General features: G+C 50.6%; 3 protein-coding genes; 1 reads left to right on the top strand and 2 right to left on the bottom strand.

Moving 5' to 3' along the window:
• Positions 1–235: 235 nt before the first annotated feature.
• On the bottom strand, positions 236–2,135 carry FFUJ_03202 (uncharacterized protein; the record flags this gene model as incomplete). XM_023575023.1 has 2 exons in its annotated part: positions 236–1,893; positions 1,943–2,135. The coding sequence occupies 2 exons, from the start codon at positions 2,133–2,135 to the stop codon at positions 236–238; spliced, it is 1,851 nt and encodes a 616-aa protein (XP_023428276.1).
• A 1,244-nt stretch (positions 2,136–3,379) lies between these two features.
• FFUJ_03201 (related to IAH1 Isoamyl acetate hydrolytic enzyme) lies at positions 3,380–4,345 on the bottom strand (the record flags this gene model as incomplete). XM_023575022.1 has 4 exons in its annotated part: positions 3,380–3,961; positions 4,011–4,135; positions 4,187–4,283; positions 4,340–4,345. 4 exons carry the CDS (start codon positions 4,343–4,345, stop codon positions 3,380–3,382), a joined length of 810 nt encoding a protein of 269 aa, XP_023428808.1.
• Positions 4,346–5,423: 1,078 nt separating this feature from the next.
• On the top strand, positions 5,424–10,947 carry FFUJ_03200 (related to UTP10-U3 snoRNP protein; the record flags this gene model as incomplete). XM_023575021.1 has 3 exons in its annotated part: positions 5,424–5,800; positions 5,854–9,994; positions 10,042–10,947. 3 exons carry the CDS (start codon positions 5,424–5,426, stop codon positions 10,945–10,947), a joined length of 5,424 nt encoding a protein of 1,807 aa, XP_023428275.1.
• Between the last annotated feature and the right edge of the window lie 915 nt (positions 10,948–11,862).

The raw sequence follows: 11,862 nt of genomic DNA, 5'->3' as shown, positions 1-11,862 counted from the left end.
AAAGCATCAAATCGCCTTTGCCTCTATTTGTTTTCTTATTTTCTGTTGCGTTTCGTTTTGTTCGTCGTTATCAATCCTGTTTAAGGATCCTGAATGACCGGGTCATTGCAATTCTGCACTTCTTCGAGTCTGCCCATTTATGGTCTCCATAGACCAAAGAATGAGCTCCAAGGGACCTGAAAGTCTACACGGCTGATAAAGAAAGGAATGGCCACTGGCAAGCCATCCAAACACATTACTCTGAGCCCGCGGTTGTTTTGGCTTTGGATGTTGGTGTCATCCATGAGAACGCTGAAGCAACTCCGACAGGGTTGGCAGACCTAGGCAGGGAATTGTTGCTATTGGCGTTGGCGCTGCGACCATCACGACTTGGAGGTGGAAGCGACTGTGTCTGCGATTGCGCTTTGTGTTCGCTGCTCATACTCACCGCACGCTTAGCCTCCCATCGATTAGCAGGAGTGCCACCGTTCTCCCCAATGCCGACTTGACTCTTGCGCCGACCATCTCCCTGGCCTTTGGACGAAGAGGCATCATAAGAAGAAACTGTCCTCGTGGCCGACTTCTGGGGCTTCAGAACTTTCATGTTGCGGCCTCGGCCGGCAGGTTGATATCCACTCAATGAACCATCTCTGTGCGGGCCGTCCACTCCATTCCCTGATCCATGGCGCCATGATCCCCAAATCCCTGAAAGGGGTTCTCGCCTGGAGCCCTCGGGGGCAGAATGCTCAGCAGCACGCTCCTTAGGACCTAGTTGGTCTCCGTTGGTGAGTCCACGAGACCTTCTCTCACTCTCCGCACCGGACACACTGCCTCTGGAACTGGGTCGCTTATGGAGAACCGCGTCAATTGCCATTGGCGACATTTCGCTTCGAGACTCATAATCCTGCTGAGGGGCCTCCGTGTCAGGATTACTCTCCTGGCTAGCCTGGCTGAAATCCCCAGAGATGAAAGGAGCAGCATTTGCATTCAACTTGGGCTTCTCTGGGACCATGTTGGTAGTGCAAATATTCCGAAACACGTTTTCATCCTCTGGTCGGACAAAGGGGACCTGAAGTCGCTCTCGCTCGTCGCCACGAAGGGTCATAGTATTCTGGGAAAATAGAATATCTGCGGAATGGGCTCTGAGAGCATCGCTGCCCAAGTAAATTCGAATGGCTTTGCGATCTACGGCCTGAATAGGCTGCTCTGTCACTCCAAGGACCTCGAAAAAGACCGTGATTGAAGGGACAGGCCCATGAGGGCTACTAGAACGACTGCCATGATGCGTCACCACAGCCTCTGCAAAGTAGACATTCAACCTAACGCGATATGCACCGTCAACCTCGCGATGGATCTGATCGACAAGATCCAACTCTCTGAGGAGAGAATACTCAACCGTGGACTTTTGCGAGCCACTGCAAACGTCGGCGTAGAGGAGTGTTGAGTGTCCAAAGTTGGTGGTTAACCAACATCGAACGATCGAAGGGACTGTCCCGAGGACATAAAACGCCGCAGGGGGGCCAGGAATGTCGAACGAATCGTCGTCGTCGCCAACAGCAAAGTTATTATCAAGGCCTAAGCTGCTAGCCCGGCCAGAAGCAATGGAGTGGTGAGAGTGGACTGAATGTCCAGCAGAACTGTGTCGTCCATCCGACTTGTGAGATAATGAGCGCTCCATCATAAGGCCACTTCCGGGACGAACAGGGCCAAAGTCTCCAGAGTGACGATTGCTTGGGCCTCCCCAACTGGATCCGTGCAGGGCGCTTTCGTCGAATCGAACACTATTAGCCCGCGAAGCAGCGCCTCGGCGAACCGGCTCTTCCTCTGCTGGTCCAAGATGAAGAGATCCTAGAAGCTCCTCACCTTGCTCATCCAAGTCATCAAACATGTCATTGTGTGGAATGGAAACAGGTCCTAAATTTTGTAAGGGAATGATCAAAATGTCAACAGGCTGAGAACTCACCTGTTTGAGGTGTGCCACTCAAGACACCTGGAAAGGGAGAGTTCCAGACAGACTTCAATGCGGCATCATCCGCCTGTTTCTTTTCCAATCGAAGAAGCCGTTCAGCATGATTGCTCTGAGTATATTGCACTTGCTTCACTTCCATCTGCAGACTGTACAGATCTTCGCGAGAGACTGGAAATCTAGGATCCATCCCCAGGTCAGGTCTGATTGGACAACAAGGCTCCAATTCCAGGTGTAGAGAACGCCGATTGACTGCAGATCGAGGGCTGGTGGCTCGACTAACAAGGATAGGGAGAGGGAAATCGAGAGACGAGGGGGATTTGGAGGCGCTAGTAGAGAAGGGCAGAACAGACAATGGCTTCAATCGTACAGCATGAGCTTTGATCCAGCACAAGTTTTTCGACAATAAAAACAATTGGTACTTCCGACCTCGATCCCCAGTTAAGATTTAGTTCACGAGGTCCTCCCTCCCCGCCGCATCGCCTAGTGTAGACCACAGGGCCCTCGACAAGCAGAGTGCGATCTCGATAATCGCCTGGCCGTGGTGAGTAGTAGCCTCAAATGAGCGGCGGGTAAGTAGCTTGACGTATATTTGGTATTCAAGGGTCGATTAAAAAGGTGCCCAGGTCGAGAGTGCGACTTAGGGTCGTGATAGTTGTGGACGTGACGATCGGCGAGGCGTGCTCGTTTACTGGCGAGTGTTGCGAGACAAGCTACTGATAGAAGCAACTATCGTATTTGAAGAGGGCTAAGAATATAGGCGTCACAGTTGATGAGAGATGGAAAGTAGGAAATTGGCCAGATTTGACATAGGCCGATCCTGATATGAACGATAGGGATCGAAGTTAGGTGTAAATGAATGGTGTAAAGCGGGCGAGAGGTTGAAAGCAGCTGGGATCGTGGGTGGCTTTTACGGAGGGGTAACAGTCGACACCGTGTGTTCGTAAGCTTGAGGGGAATCTTGAGGCGTATCCGAGGTCGTAGAGGTACGTCAGGAGTTGAAAACAGGAGAATTATCAAAGGTTGAAGTCCGAAAGGATGTTCAGATGGCGCTGGTGTGGATTGAATTCAAGAAACGGACGGGAGCAACTCGAGGCCTGAGTAGGTAGTTGAGACAACGCGCTAACGTGGCGGTTCTTCTAGCGCCTGTGGCGTGTTGAAGTAACCCACTGTAAGCATTAAACGTCAGGGGGGCTAGCCACTAAGGGGGATACGATTGGAGGTCTACGGGTTCCAGTGCCTCGAACCGTCGTCACCTATGCAGTACTAAGTAAGGTAGTGGGTGAAATTGTCTTGGCATACCTCAAGCCTCGCTCACGCTTCATTGCTGGAACGTTGGATCAAAGACACAAGAAACTCTGCGCAACGCGTATATCTAGACACTTTGTACTCAATCAGTGCCTCTGATGTCAAATGTCATAATCTGCATCCCATCTAATCGCCAGTGTTCAGATTGGGCTTGAGCTCCAGCAGTTCTCGCCAATCTGGTATCACAAACCCTTTGCGATCATCGTCCGCGAGGCCGTGCCACTCCTTACCGATAAATGGCTTAAGGCTTTCATAGAATACCTGATAACCAGATCCGCTCATATGGAGCCCGTCGTGAAGGAGAGTATCCAGGCCACCCTGCTTACCGTTCTCGGGGTCGCCTAGCCATGGTCCACCAGGGGTGTAATCGTCAGGAGTAAGGGAGATGGCCTTGTCCATCTGGGCCTTCCAAAGGTCAACCAGAATAACCCCAGGATTCTCTCGCGCGACCTCACGAGCCACCTTGGAGTAGGCAGCGCTAATGGCCGACTTGCGAACTGCTCCTTGGTGGCCATTCTCGATCGATCGAGGGGTCGTCTTGATCTCATTCAGGGGAGGGGGCGTCACCAGCAGAATCTGGGGCTTGTGAGCAGCGATGCGCGGGTGGTTGATGATCTTAGTGAGGTTTTCCTTGTACCGATCTATAGGAACATGCTGCTTGGTGATAGCGCCAGGAAGCACAGCATCATTTGCGCCAAACAGGAGAACCTGTTCATTTTTAGCTACGCATTCTTCGCTTCATATGGCGGCACCGTACCAGATAGTCCATCTTAGGTGATGAGGCTGTTCGTTCCGGGAAGATTTCAGGGAGATATCTCAGAGCGATGTCGGTGTTGAAACCCGAGTATCCCCGGTTCACAATATCCAAACGTCGAATGAAATCTGCAGCAAGTCAGGCCGCTTCCTATGCGGTCACTTATGTTGGATTCTCACCAGACTGGAGAGCAGCTTGGAAAGAGAAGCCGTCCTGGATATCTGAGCATTGTTGGAACAAAGAGTCTCCGAAGAGAACGACCTGGGGAACTGTCGACTGTGATGTGTGAGCTTTTTCTTTTTGGCGTTGACTGCAAGTTGGGCGTTGCTTACAGCCATATTAGGACGTGGTAAAAGTGTTTTGATTCCGTAGAAGCTCTCGTCGTCGCGGAAAACGTCAGATTTAAGCTCTATCAGAAGGGGAGACTTTGCGACCCTAACAGCCTCAATCGTGCGGTTAAATAGATTAACAAGTCACCAGAAACCTGCGGCTTAAATGTTGATTTCTAACAGGCCTTGTCCCACCCGTTTCTCATGTGCTCCTCTGCGCATTGTGGGGGTTTCGAGCCAATAACATAGTATCTTTTTTAAGTCGAACATTGGACTAAGACATGCATTATCTTTCCTTTCTATCCACATAAACAGGGTTTGGAGGCCTCAGCGAGCGGAATATGTATCTTTCAAAGCATTATTTACCTATTTCTTGTTTCATAAATCGGAAATTATCCACTTCCTACCAACTTCAGGTCTTAACTAGTTGTGCCCCATTAGCAGTGTACTTGACAACCAGTATAGAATCTGATATCATGTCAAGGGGAAGCAGAAACACTTAGGACCTCTTCTCTGAGTGATGAAAATATTTGGGTAAGTTCATGCCGACTTAGAGGCCGTTTAGACCAGTTTATTTTGGCACTCCGAGTTAATCCCAGAAGTTTCCTTCACCCTGAGGCATATAGAAAGTAGCCCATTGTTGAGTCAATGTTCTTCTAATCAATGCAGCCAGTTGGATGGTGGGGACCTAGGGGCCAGAAGGATATAGCGCCAACTATAGTAGAGGGAGATATGGGACCGACTCCGTCGAGACTTAGTATATTGGACTTCGAATGAAATAGCGATAATAGTAATAATCATATTTGCAATTCAAAGCTCGCATATCTACCTTACCCAGAGAAAGTCCAGGTAGGAATATTCCTCGTTTGTCTTAACGTCACGAAGTACTAGGTAAGGAAGGTAGCTAGGGAGTTAGTCCCTATGTGGGGTAGCTGTGGAACCCGTGCGTTTCTTATCGATAACAAAGTTCTTTTCGTAGTCGCCAAAATATTTTCAAACCTGCTGCACTCTAATGCTGCCAGTGACCATCTCATCGACATCCTTACGCCATCTACCGCCCAGAGCCTGAGTCGCAGCCCTTTAAATCATGGCGACTGCTCTCGCTGCTCAATTGGCGCAGGTGGCTGCCAATTCGAAGTCCACTCTCAACGTCAAGGCGCAAAAGGCTGCCCATTCAAAGTCGTTGATATGGGAACCTCGAGTCGCTGCTACTCAGAGCTACCAAACCCTTTATACAACCTGCTTCCAGGGCTTTGAGGAGCTCTGTCAACTCGATGCTCGATTCGCGCCCTTCCAGTCTACCATCTTCAGCGAGGAGAGTCAGAACCAAGATCGTACCCAGCTCACAGCTTCTGAGAATGAGGAACTGGACCGCCGGGTCGAGGCCTTCCTGCGCCTCGCGGGCAGTCGACTAAGGCTGATGCCTGCGATAAAGTCTATTGAGTGGCTCATTCGAAGATTCAGGTAAGACTATGTATTCTGCGATTGGTGCGGGAAAGCAGACTAACACTGCGAAGAATTCATGAGGAAAACACACAAGCCCTGTTGCTCACTTTCCTGCCTTACCATTCCATACCGGCCTTCGCTACCCTCCTTTCGATTTTGCCGAGCAAAATCCCTCACGACTTCCGCTTCCTCGGCCCTTACATTCGCTCCGTCACATCGCCCCCCCGACATGTTTTGGTCCGCGAGGCTATTCAGCACCCTTCATTTTTGACTCTCACATCCGAGTACACCCTCGAATCATGTCGGATGCAGTACAACTATTCCGCCTTGGTCTCATTCTGGGCCGGCATCATGACAGAGGCCGTCAGTGGTATCCTAGACAAGACGAGATCAGGCCGGGCTGCAGTTCAGAGCGAGAATGACCAGGCTCTGCTTCATCGACTGGGACCTGTCTTTGCTGAGTCCTTGGTCATGAAGAAAGTCCCTAGTATTCAGATTGCTTCATACATGGCGATCGCAGTGTTTGTCGCCAAGGGCAACCTTGAGGATAACGCTGTCACTGCATTCATGGACCAGACGGTCTATGGCTGGACTAACGACACGGTGCGGCCTGCTCTTGTATGTCTGGCTATCTTGGCGCAATACCGTTCTGCGAAGCAAATGAGCAGCAAGACCACAAAAGCGCTTATGAAGGTCACAGATATTGGAAAGCTACTTGTAGAGATCGGCCAAGAGCGGCGGGTGGACAAACTAGCCAATGGCCTCTGTCTTGCATTGATAGAGAGACTTGCCAAAAAGGGCGACGCTCGAGGTTTGGCGACTATTATCACTATTCTCAGCAGCTCGGTCCTTAAGGACAAACAAATCGCTGTAATCTTCAAGTCTCTTATCTTGACTGCGCATCGACTTAGCGATGATAACGACGAGGACGGCGCACTTCGACGGGAACTCGGTTCAGCACTGATTGCTCTGTCTCAGAGCACCGGCAAATCTGGCGACACTATCCAGTCGGTTATTGAAGAAGTCAAGTTCGATATTGAGGAGCTTGAGATGAAGCTCGATCTTTCATTCCGCTCTCGACGACTCCCCGATTCGATCAAAGACGATACAGAAATAAGTGATGACAATAATGAGAAGAACGTACCCCAGGATCTGGGTTCGTTACTCGAGGAACTTTCCAGCCGGTCCGAATCGCTCTCTCCTTGTCTCGTGCCTCAACCCGGCGAGATCTTTGACGAATTCAGCCATATCTTCTTTTCTGTTGTTTCCAATAGCACGCAAAATGAGGGCCTGCTTTCCGAATTCGATCTCAACCCCAAGCTTCACCGACAGACCGCTTTCAAGGACTGCACGTACTTCGGTTTCTTCGTTCGCATCTGGAGCGGTCCCTACCCAGCCCTAGCTCGTGTTGCAGCTCTGGACATGACTAAGAAAAGGTTAAAAGTTGGCGACGCTGGAACAGCCGATCTCCAGGCTCTGCTCCCCTACTGTATCTCAGCACTCAGCGATCCTTCTAAGCGCGTCCGTCAAGCCGCGGCCGATCTAATCACTGTCCTTACTGGTCTATACACTCCTCCAGTTCCTTCTACGGGACTCAACCTCTGGGGTCAACAGAGCCTCTACGGAAAGTCCAAAGAAATAATGTCACTACCATCTGATGTTGTCGCCAAGGTTTTGCATCTTCAGATTCTTCCTACCGTTGAGGAGTGTGTCATGGACCCTGAACATATCACTGCCGTCCTTCGTACCGCAATTGAGCAAGGCAAATACCAGTCCAAGCCGAACCCTGCGTTGGATAAGAAGGACCATTTGTCCCAACCTGGAAGACTATCTTTCCTTCAGTTTCTAGCCTCACACATCGTCAACACACCATTGATTCTGGTAAAGAGCAGGTTGTTGAAGACCGTCAACGAAGTCCGAGGCGTCAGCACCACGACCAGAACGCAACTTCTACTCCCTGTTTTGCAATGGTGGGCAAGTCTTAGCGAGGATGAAGCAGCTAAGCTCTGCAGCGCAGAACGTCTAGAAAAGTCAGATATGGACAACTGTTTTGTCGATGTTGTGGTGCCAAACGATGTCGCAGGCTTAGAGTTCTTCCTGGAGTTTCTCAGAGATCCAGACCAACGAGAAAAGGCTGATCTTATTCGCGCAACTTTCACTCGCATGAAGAAGATGTGGTCTTCTATGAAGCCTAATGTCAAGTCAACGGCTGCTGATCAGTTGCTGGAGATCTCCCAGGAAGCAGCGGTCTCAACTGACAGCAAATCGGTAGTTTCTGCAGAGGCGGCCGACTTTTTGAGGAACGTGCGACTCACCACCGATATTCTTCATGACTTTCTTCAGTCGATACAGACTGGAACGAAGATGGTCACCGAGCCTCCACCTAACAAGCGCCGCCGAACTAGCTCTTCTGGAGCCGACCGTGGTCTCATCACCCAGGTTACTCCTGAACTCAGCCAGTCGCTGCGAAAGGTCACATTCGTTCTGCAGCTAGTCGAGAACTCGGACCCAGTTGAGCATCCTGAGCTCTTGGATGGCCTGTTTACTGCCCTCTCTGAGCTCCAGCACTTTAGAACAGTGGTCGGATCTGAGCTGGGCTACCTACAGAACCTCATTCTTCGAAGCCTCTTGGCCATGATGCCAGCTTACAAGGCGAATAAGAAGCTCACGATCGATAGCTCCGGTGGGTACGGAGATTTGCTTGTGAACTGCATCCAAAGATCTTCGAGTCCCGTTGTTCAGAATGCTGCCCTTCTCCTGATTGCCAGTCTGGCCACTACTGCGCCGAACTTGGTCCTGCATAGTGTCATGCCCATTTTCACCTTCATGGGTACCTCGGTGCTTCGCCAAAGCGACGACTACTCTGCCCATGTTGTGTCTCAGACTATCAAGGAAGTTATTCCTCCACTAATCGACTCTCTGCGTCAGGGGCAGAAGAGCCCCATCGCTGGTGCCTCCGATATTCTTGTCAGCTTCACAACGGCATACGAGCACATCCCCGCTCATCGACGACAGGGGCTGTTTGTTGCCCTTGTCGAGACCCTCGGCCCACAAGACTTCCTCCACGCTCTTATCAGTATGCTGGTTGATCGATACGGTGCGAGTGACGCTCTGTTGCAATTCATTATCGAGTTATTGAATCACTTCAGTATCCCAACACAACTTGAATCGCTCGTCAAGCAGCTCGATCTTATTGCTGACCTGTTCAAGGCAAAGCCTGGCATCTCTCTCGTCCTCCTCGGTGTCACTGACGAGACTGAGGACAAAAACAAGGATGTCGAAGCCATTGCTCTCCGACAGCTATCGGCCTTCCCTAGCTTCTTGGCTAACAAGAAACTCAGAGCGCAGATCGGAGGTTTGATGGAGAAGGATGATATGGAGGCATCAAGGCTGAGGGAGCTCTATGCCACACTTCTCGAAAACATCCTTGTTCTAGCTGATACGGTCAAGGCGAATAAAACTCTCCATGGCCGCTGCGGACAGGCTCTCTCCAATCATCTCAACTTATTGTCCATTGGAGAGTTTATCAAGGCTGTTGAGAACCTGCTCGACAGACCTGACATGGGACTGCGACAAAAGGTCCTGCGTGCTCTTGAGGTTCGAGTGGAACAGGAGAGCAACACCGACCCAGCATCAAGGACTGCCTTGCTTGCTTTCCTTCCGCAGCTTACGGCCGGTATCAGAGAGTCGACCGATATACGATACAAGCACACCGCTGTTACATGCGTTGACAAGATTGCCGAAAAGTATGGAAAGAAGGATATCGAGGCTGTTGTGGCAGCAGCTACAACAATTGCTGGCGAGCACTGCTTGGGGCAGTCTGAGGAGCGGCTCCGAGTTATGGCTCTCTTGTGCCTTACCTCGCTCGTGGATGTACTGCAAGACGCCATCGTACCCGTTCTGCCGAGCGTAATCCCGCAGGCTGTCGAGTATCTCGCCGAAAGCTTGAGGGGGGATGCTCGCGATGAGGAACTTCATGTTGCTTGTTACGGATTCATCAGTGCTCTGGCTCAGCACCTTCCCTACATGCTTTCGACATACGTTGATCGCATTCTGGAAGTCTCCAACAGATCGGCCGAGATCGAATTGGATGATGATACGAAGGAAAGCCGTGTCGATTGTCTTCACTTCCTGGCTAGGCAACTTGAAGCGAAGGAGATCTTCTCGGCTATGGACCGAAACTGGGATAGTGCCAGAAGTGCCGGCTTTTCTGTAAGTTTGATGATCACTGTGTGTATGACGGTTGCTAACTTTTACAGGCTGTTGCTGAATATCTTGATGTTCTCGGCTTGGCCATTGACAAGCACCCTAAGTCTGGCATTTCCAAGAATGCCACACTACTGTCGAGCATCCTCACAAAGGTCTTTGATCTGCGACGACAGGAGCATGCTAAGGGTGAGATTGGTGAGCAAGATCTTCTGAGGCTCAGTGCTCTTGACGCCAGCACCAACGATAAAGCGTTGAAGATGATCTACAAGCTCAACGATGCGGCATTCCGACCTGTCTTTGTTCAACTCATGGAGTGGTCAAGCTCTGGATTGTCGAAGAGCGACCGAGTAGGACGCTCGCTACGTCAATACAGTGTCTATGGGTTCCTTGAGGCATTCTTTGGCACTCTTAAATCGATCGTTACCAACTACGCTACATACATTGTCGAGGATGCAGTCAGGATCCTGAAGTCGGTGGATCTGAAGAGCCCCGAGGAGAGACAACTCTGGTCAAGGGTACTACGGACCCTGGCCAACTGCTTCGAGCATGACCAGGATGACTTTTGGCAGGCTCCGGCCCACTTTAGCGCCGTTGGGCCGGTCCTGATGGAGCAATTCTCACATGCTGGTACGGTGGAGGTGACTGAGGAGCTCATCCCAACAACAGTGGAGCTGGCCTCGGCGGCAGATTCACAGGCTCACCAGAAGGAGCTCAACTCTGCCCTCCTGAAGCACCTGCGATCCGAGTCTGCGGCAGTGAGACTTGCCGCGGTCAAGTGTGAGCAGGCACTGACAGATCGTCTTGGCGAAGAGTGGCTGTCTATGCTGCACGAGATGCTGCCTCGCATCAGCGAGTTGCAGGAGGACGATGACGAGGTAGTTGAACGGGAGACACACCGATGGATAGTTAAGATTGAGGGAGTGTTAGGAGAGAGTTTGGATGCCATGCTACAATAGACAAAAGGAGAGAAGTAATTAACAGCATGAGACGGAGGGAGGGAGGGAGGGAGGACTGGAGTTGGCCTTTGAGGAGCTGGGAATAAGCATGCCATGACGTAGAAAGTTTACACTAGCATGAACTATTAGAGGTTTACTATGTATGTAAAATGGAGAAGCTTGATCCGTTAGTAGTAAGTTACCATGAGGCTGAAATGCTACTATATATGACATGTGAGAGTATGTATACAATCGTATAGGCATGGGTATATTCGGAGTCTTGCTGTGTAGCAAGGGCATGTGAGTCAGCTGGTAGCAGATATGTCTATGGCATCGGGCAGCCGGGTCTTGGATATCACAGATTCCGGAGACACGGATCAGTCCGCGACCGTGAGTCCAAGCTCGTGAGCGGAAAACTTTCAAGGTGAGTAAGAAGATGTAAGGGACGGCTCCGGTGAATTATCGTTGGCGGAGTGCTCACCGGGAGGACCGGGGGCCCCAGGCGCAAGTACCGTCTACAGGGAAACTCCTCGTAGTAGATCGCGCTGAAGGAGTATCAGGTACGAACCAGGCTTAGTGCTTTGCTATGACACCAAGTAAAACACTAAGGTAGGTACGTATATAGCTAGAGAAAATAGTGACGATGGATTGATATAGATAGTCCAAGTAGCTACTTAAATAGCACCAACTCCCGCTTAGTTATGGCTTTTATAAAACATTCAGTAAATCCCAGTCAACGTTTGTTAAACACGCACTCCTAATCACTCTATCTCGGTTCCTCCTATGCTAGTGGAGGCAGCTAGAGAAACGACCCTGCCAAAACACCCACTTACACGGCGAGACTTGCGGTACCGCATATCCACGGTTTAGAGATTCTGGTCTGCATCATCAAGGACTCATTGGCTAGCGTATCCGTGATACTACGGGTTTTCCAGT

Source organism: Fusarium fujikuroi, chromosome FFUJ_chr03, assembly GCF_900079805.1.
Source record: "Fusarium fujikuroi IMI 58289 draft genome, chromosome FFUJ_chr03".
Classification (NCBI taxonomy): domain Eukaryota; kingdom Fungi; phylum Ascomycota; class Sordariomycetes; order Hypocreales; family Nectriaceae; genus Fusarium; species Fusarium fujikuroi.
This window is presented reverse-complemented; position numbering and strand designations above follow the sequence as displayed.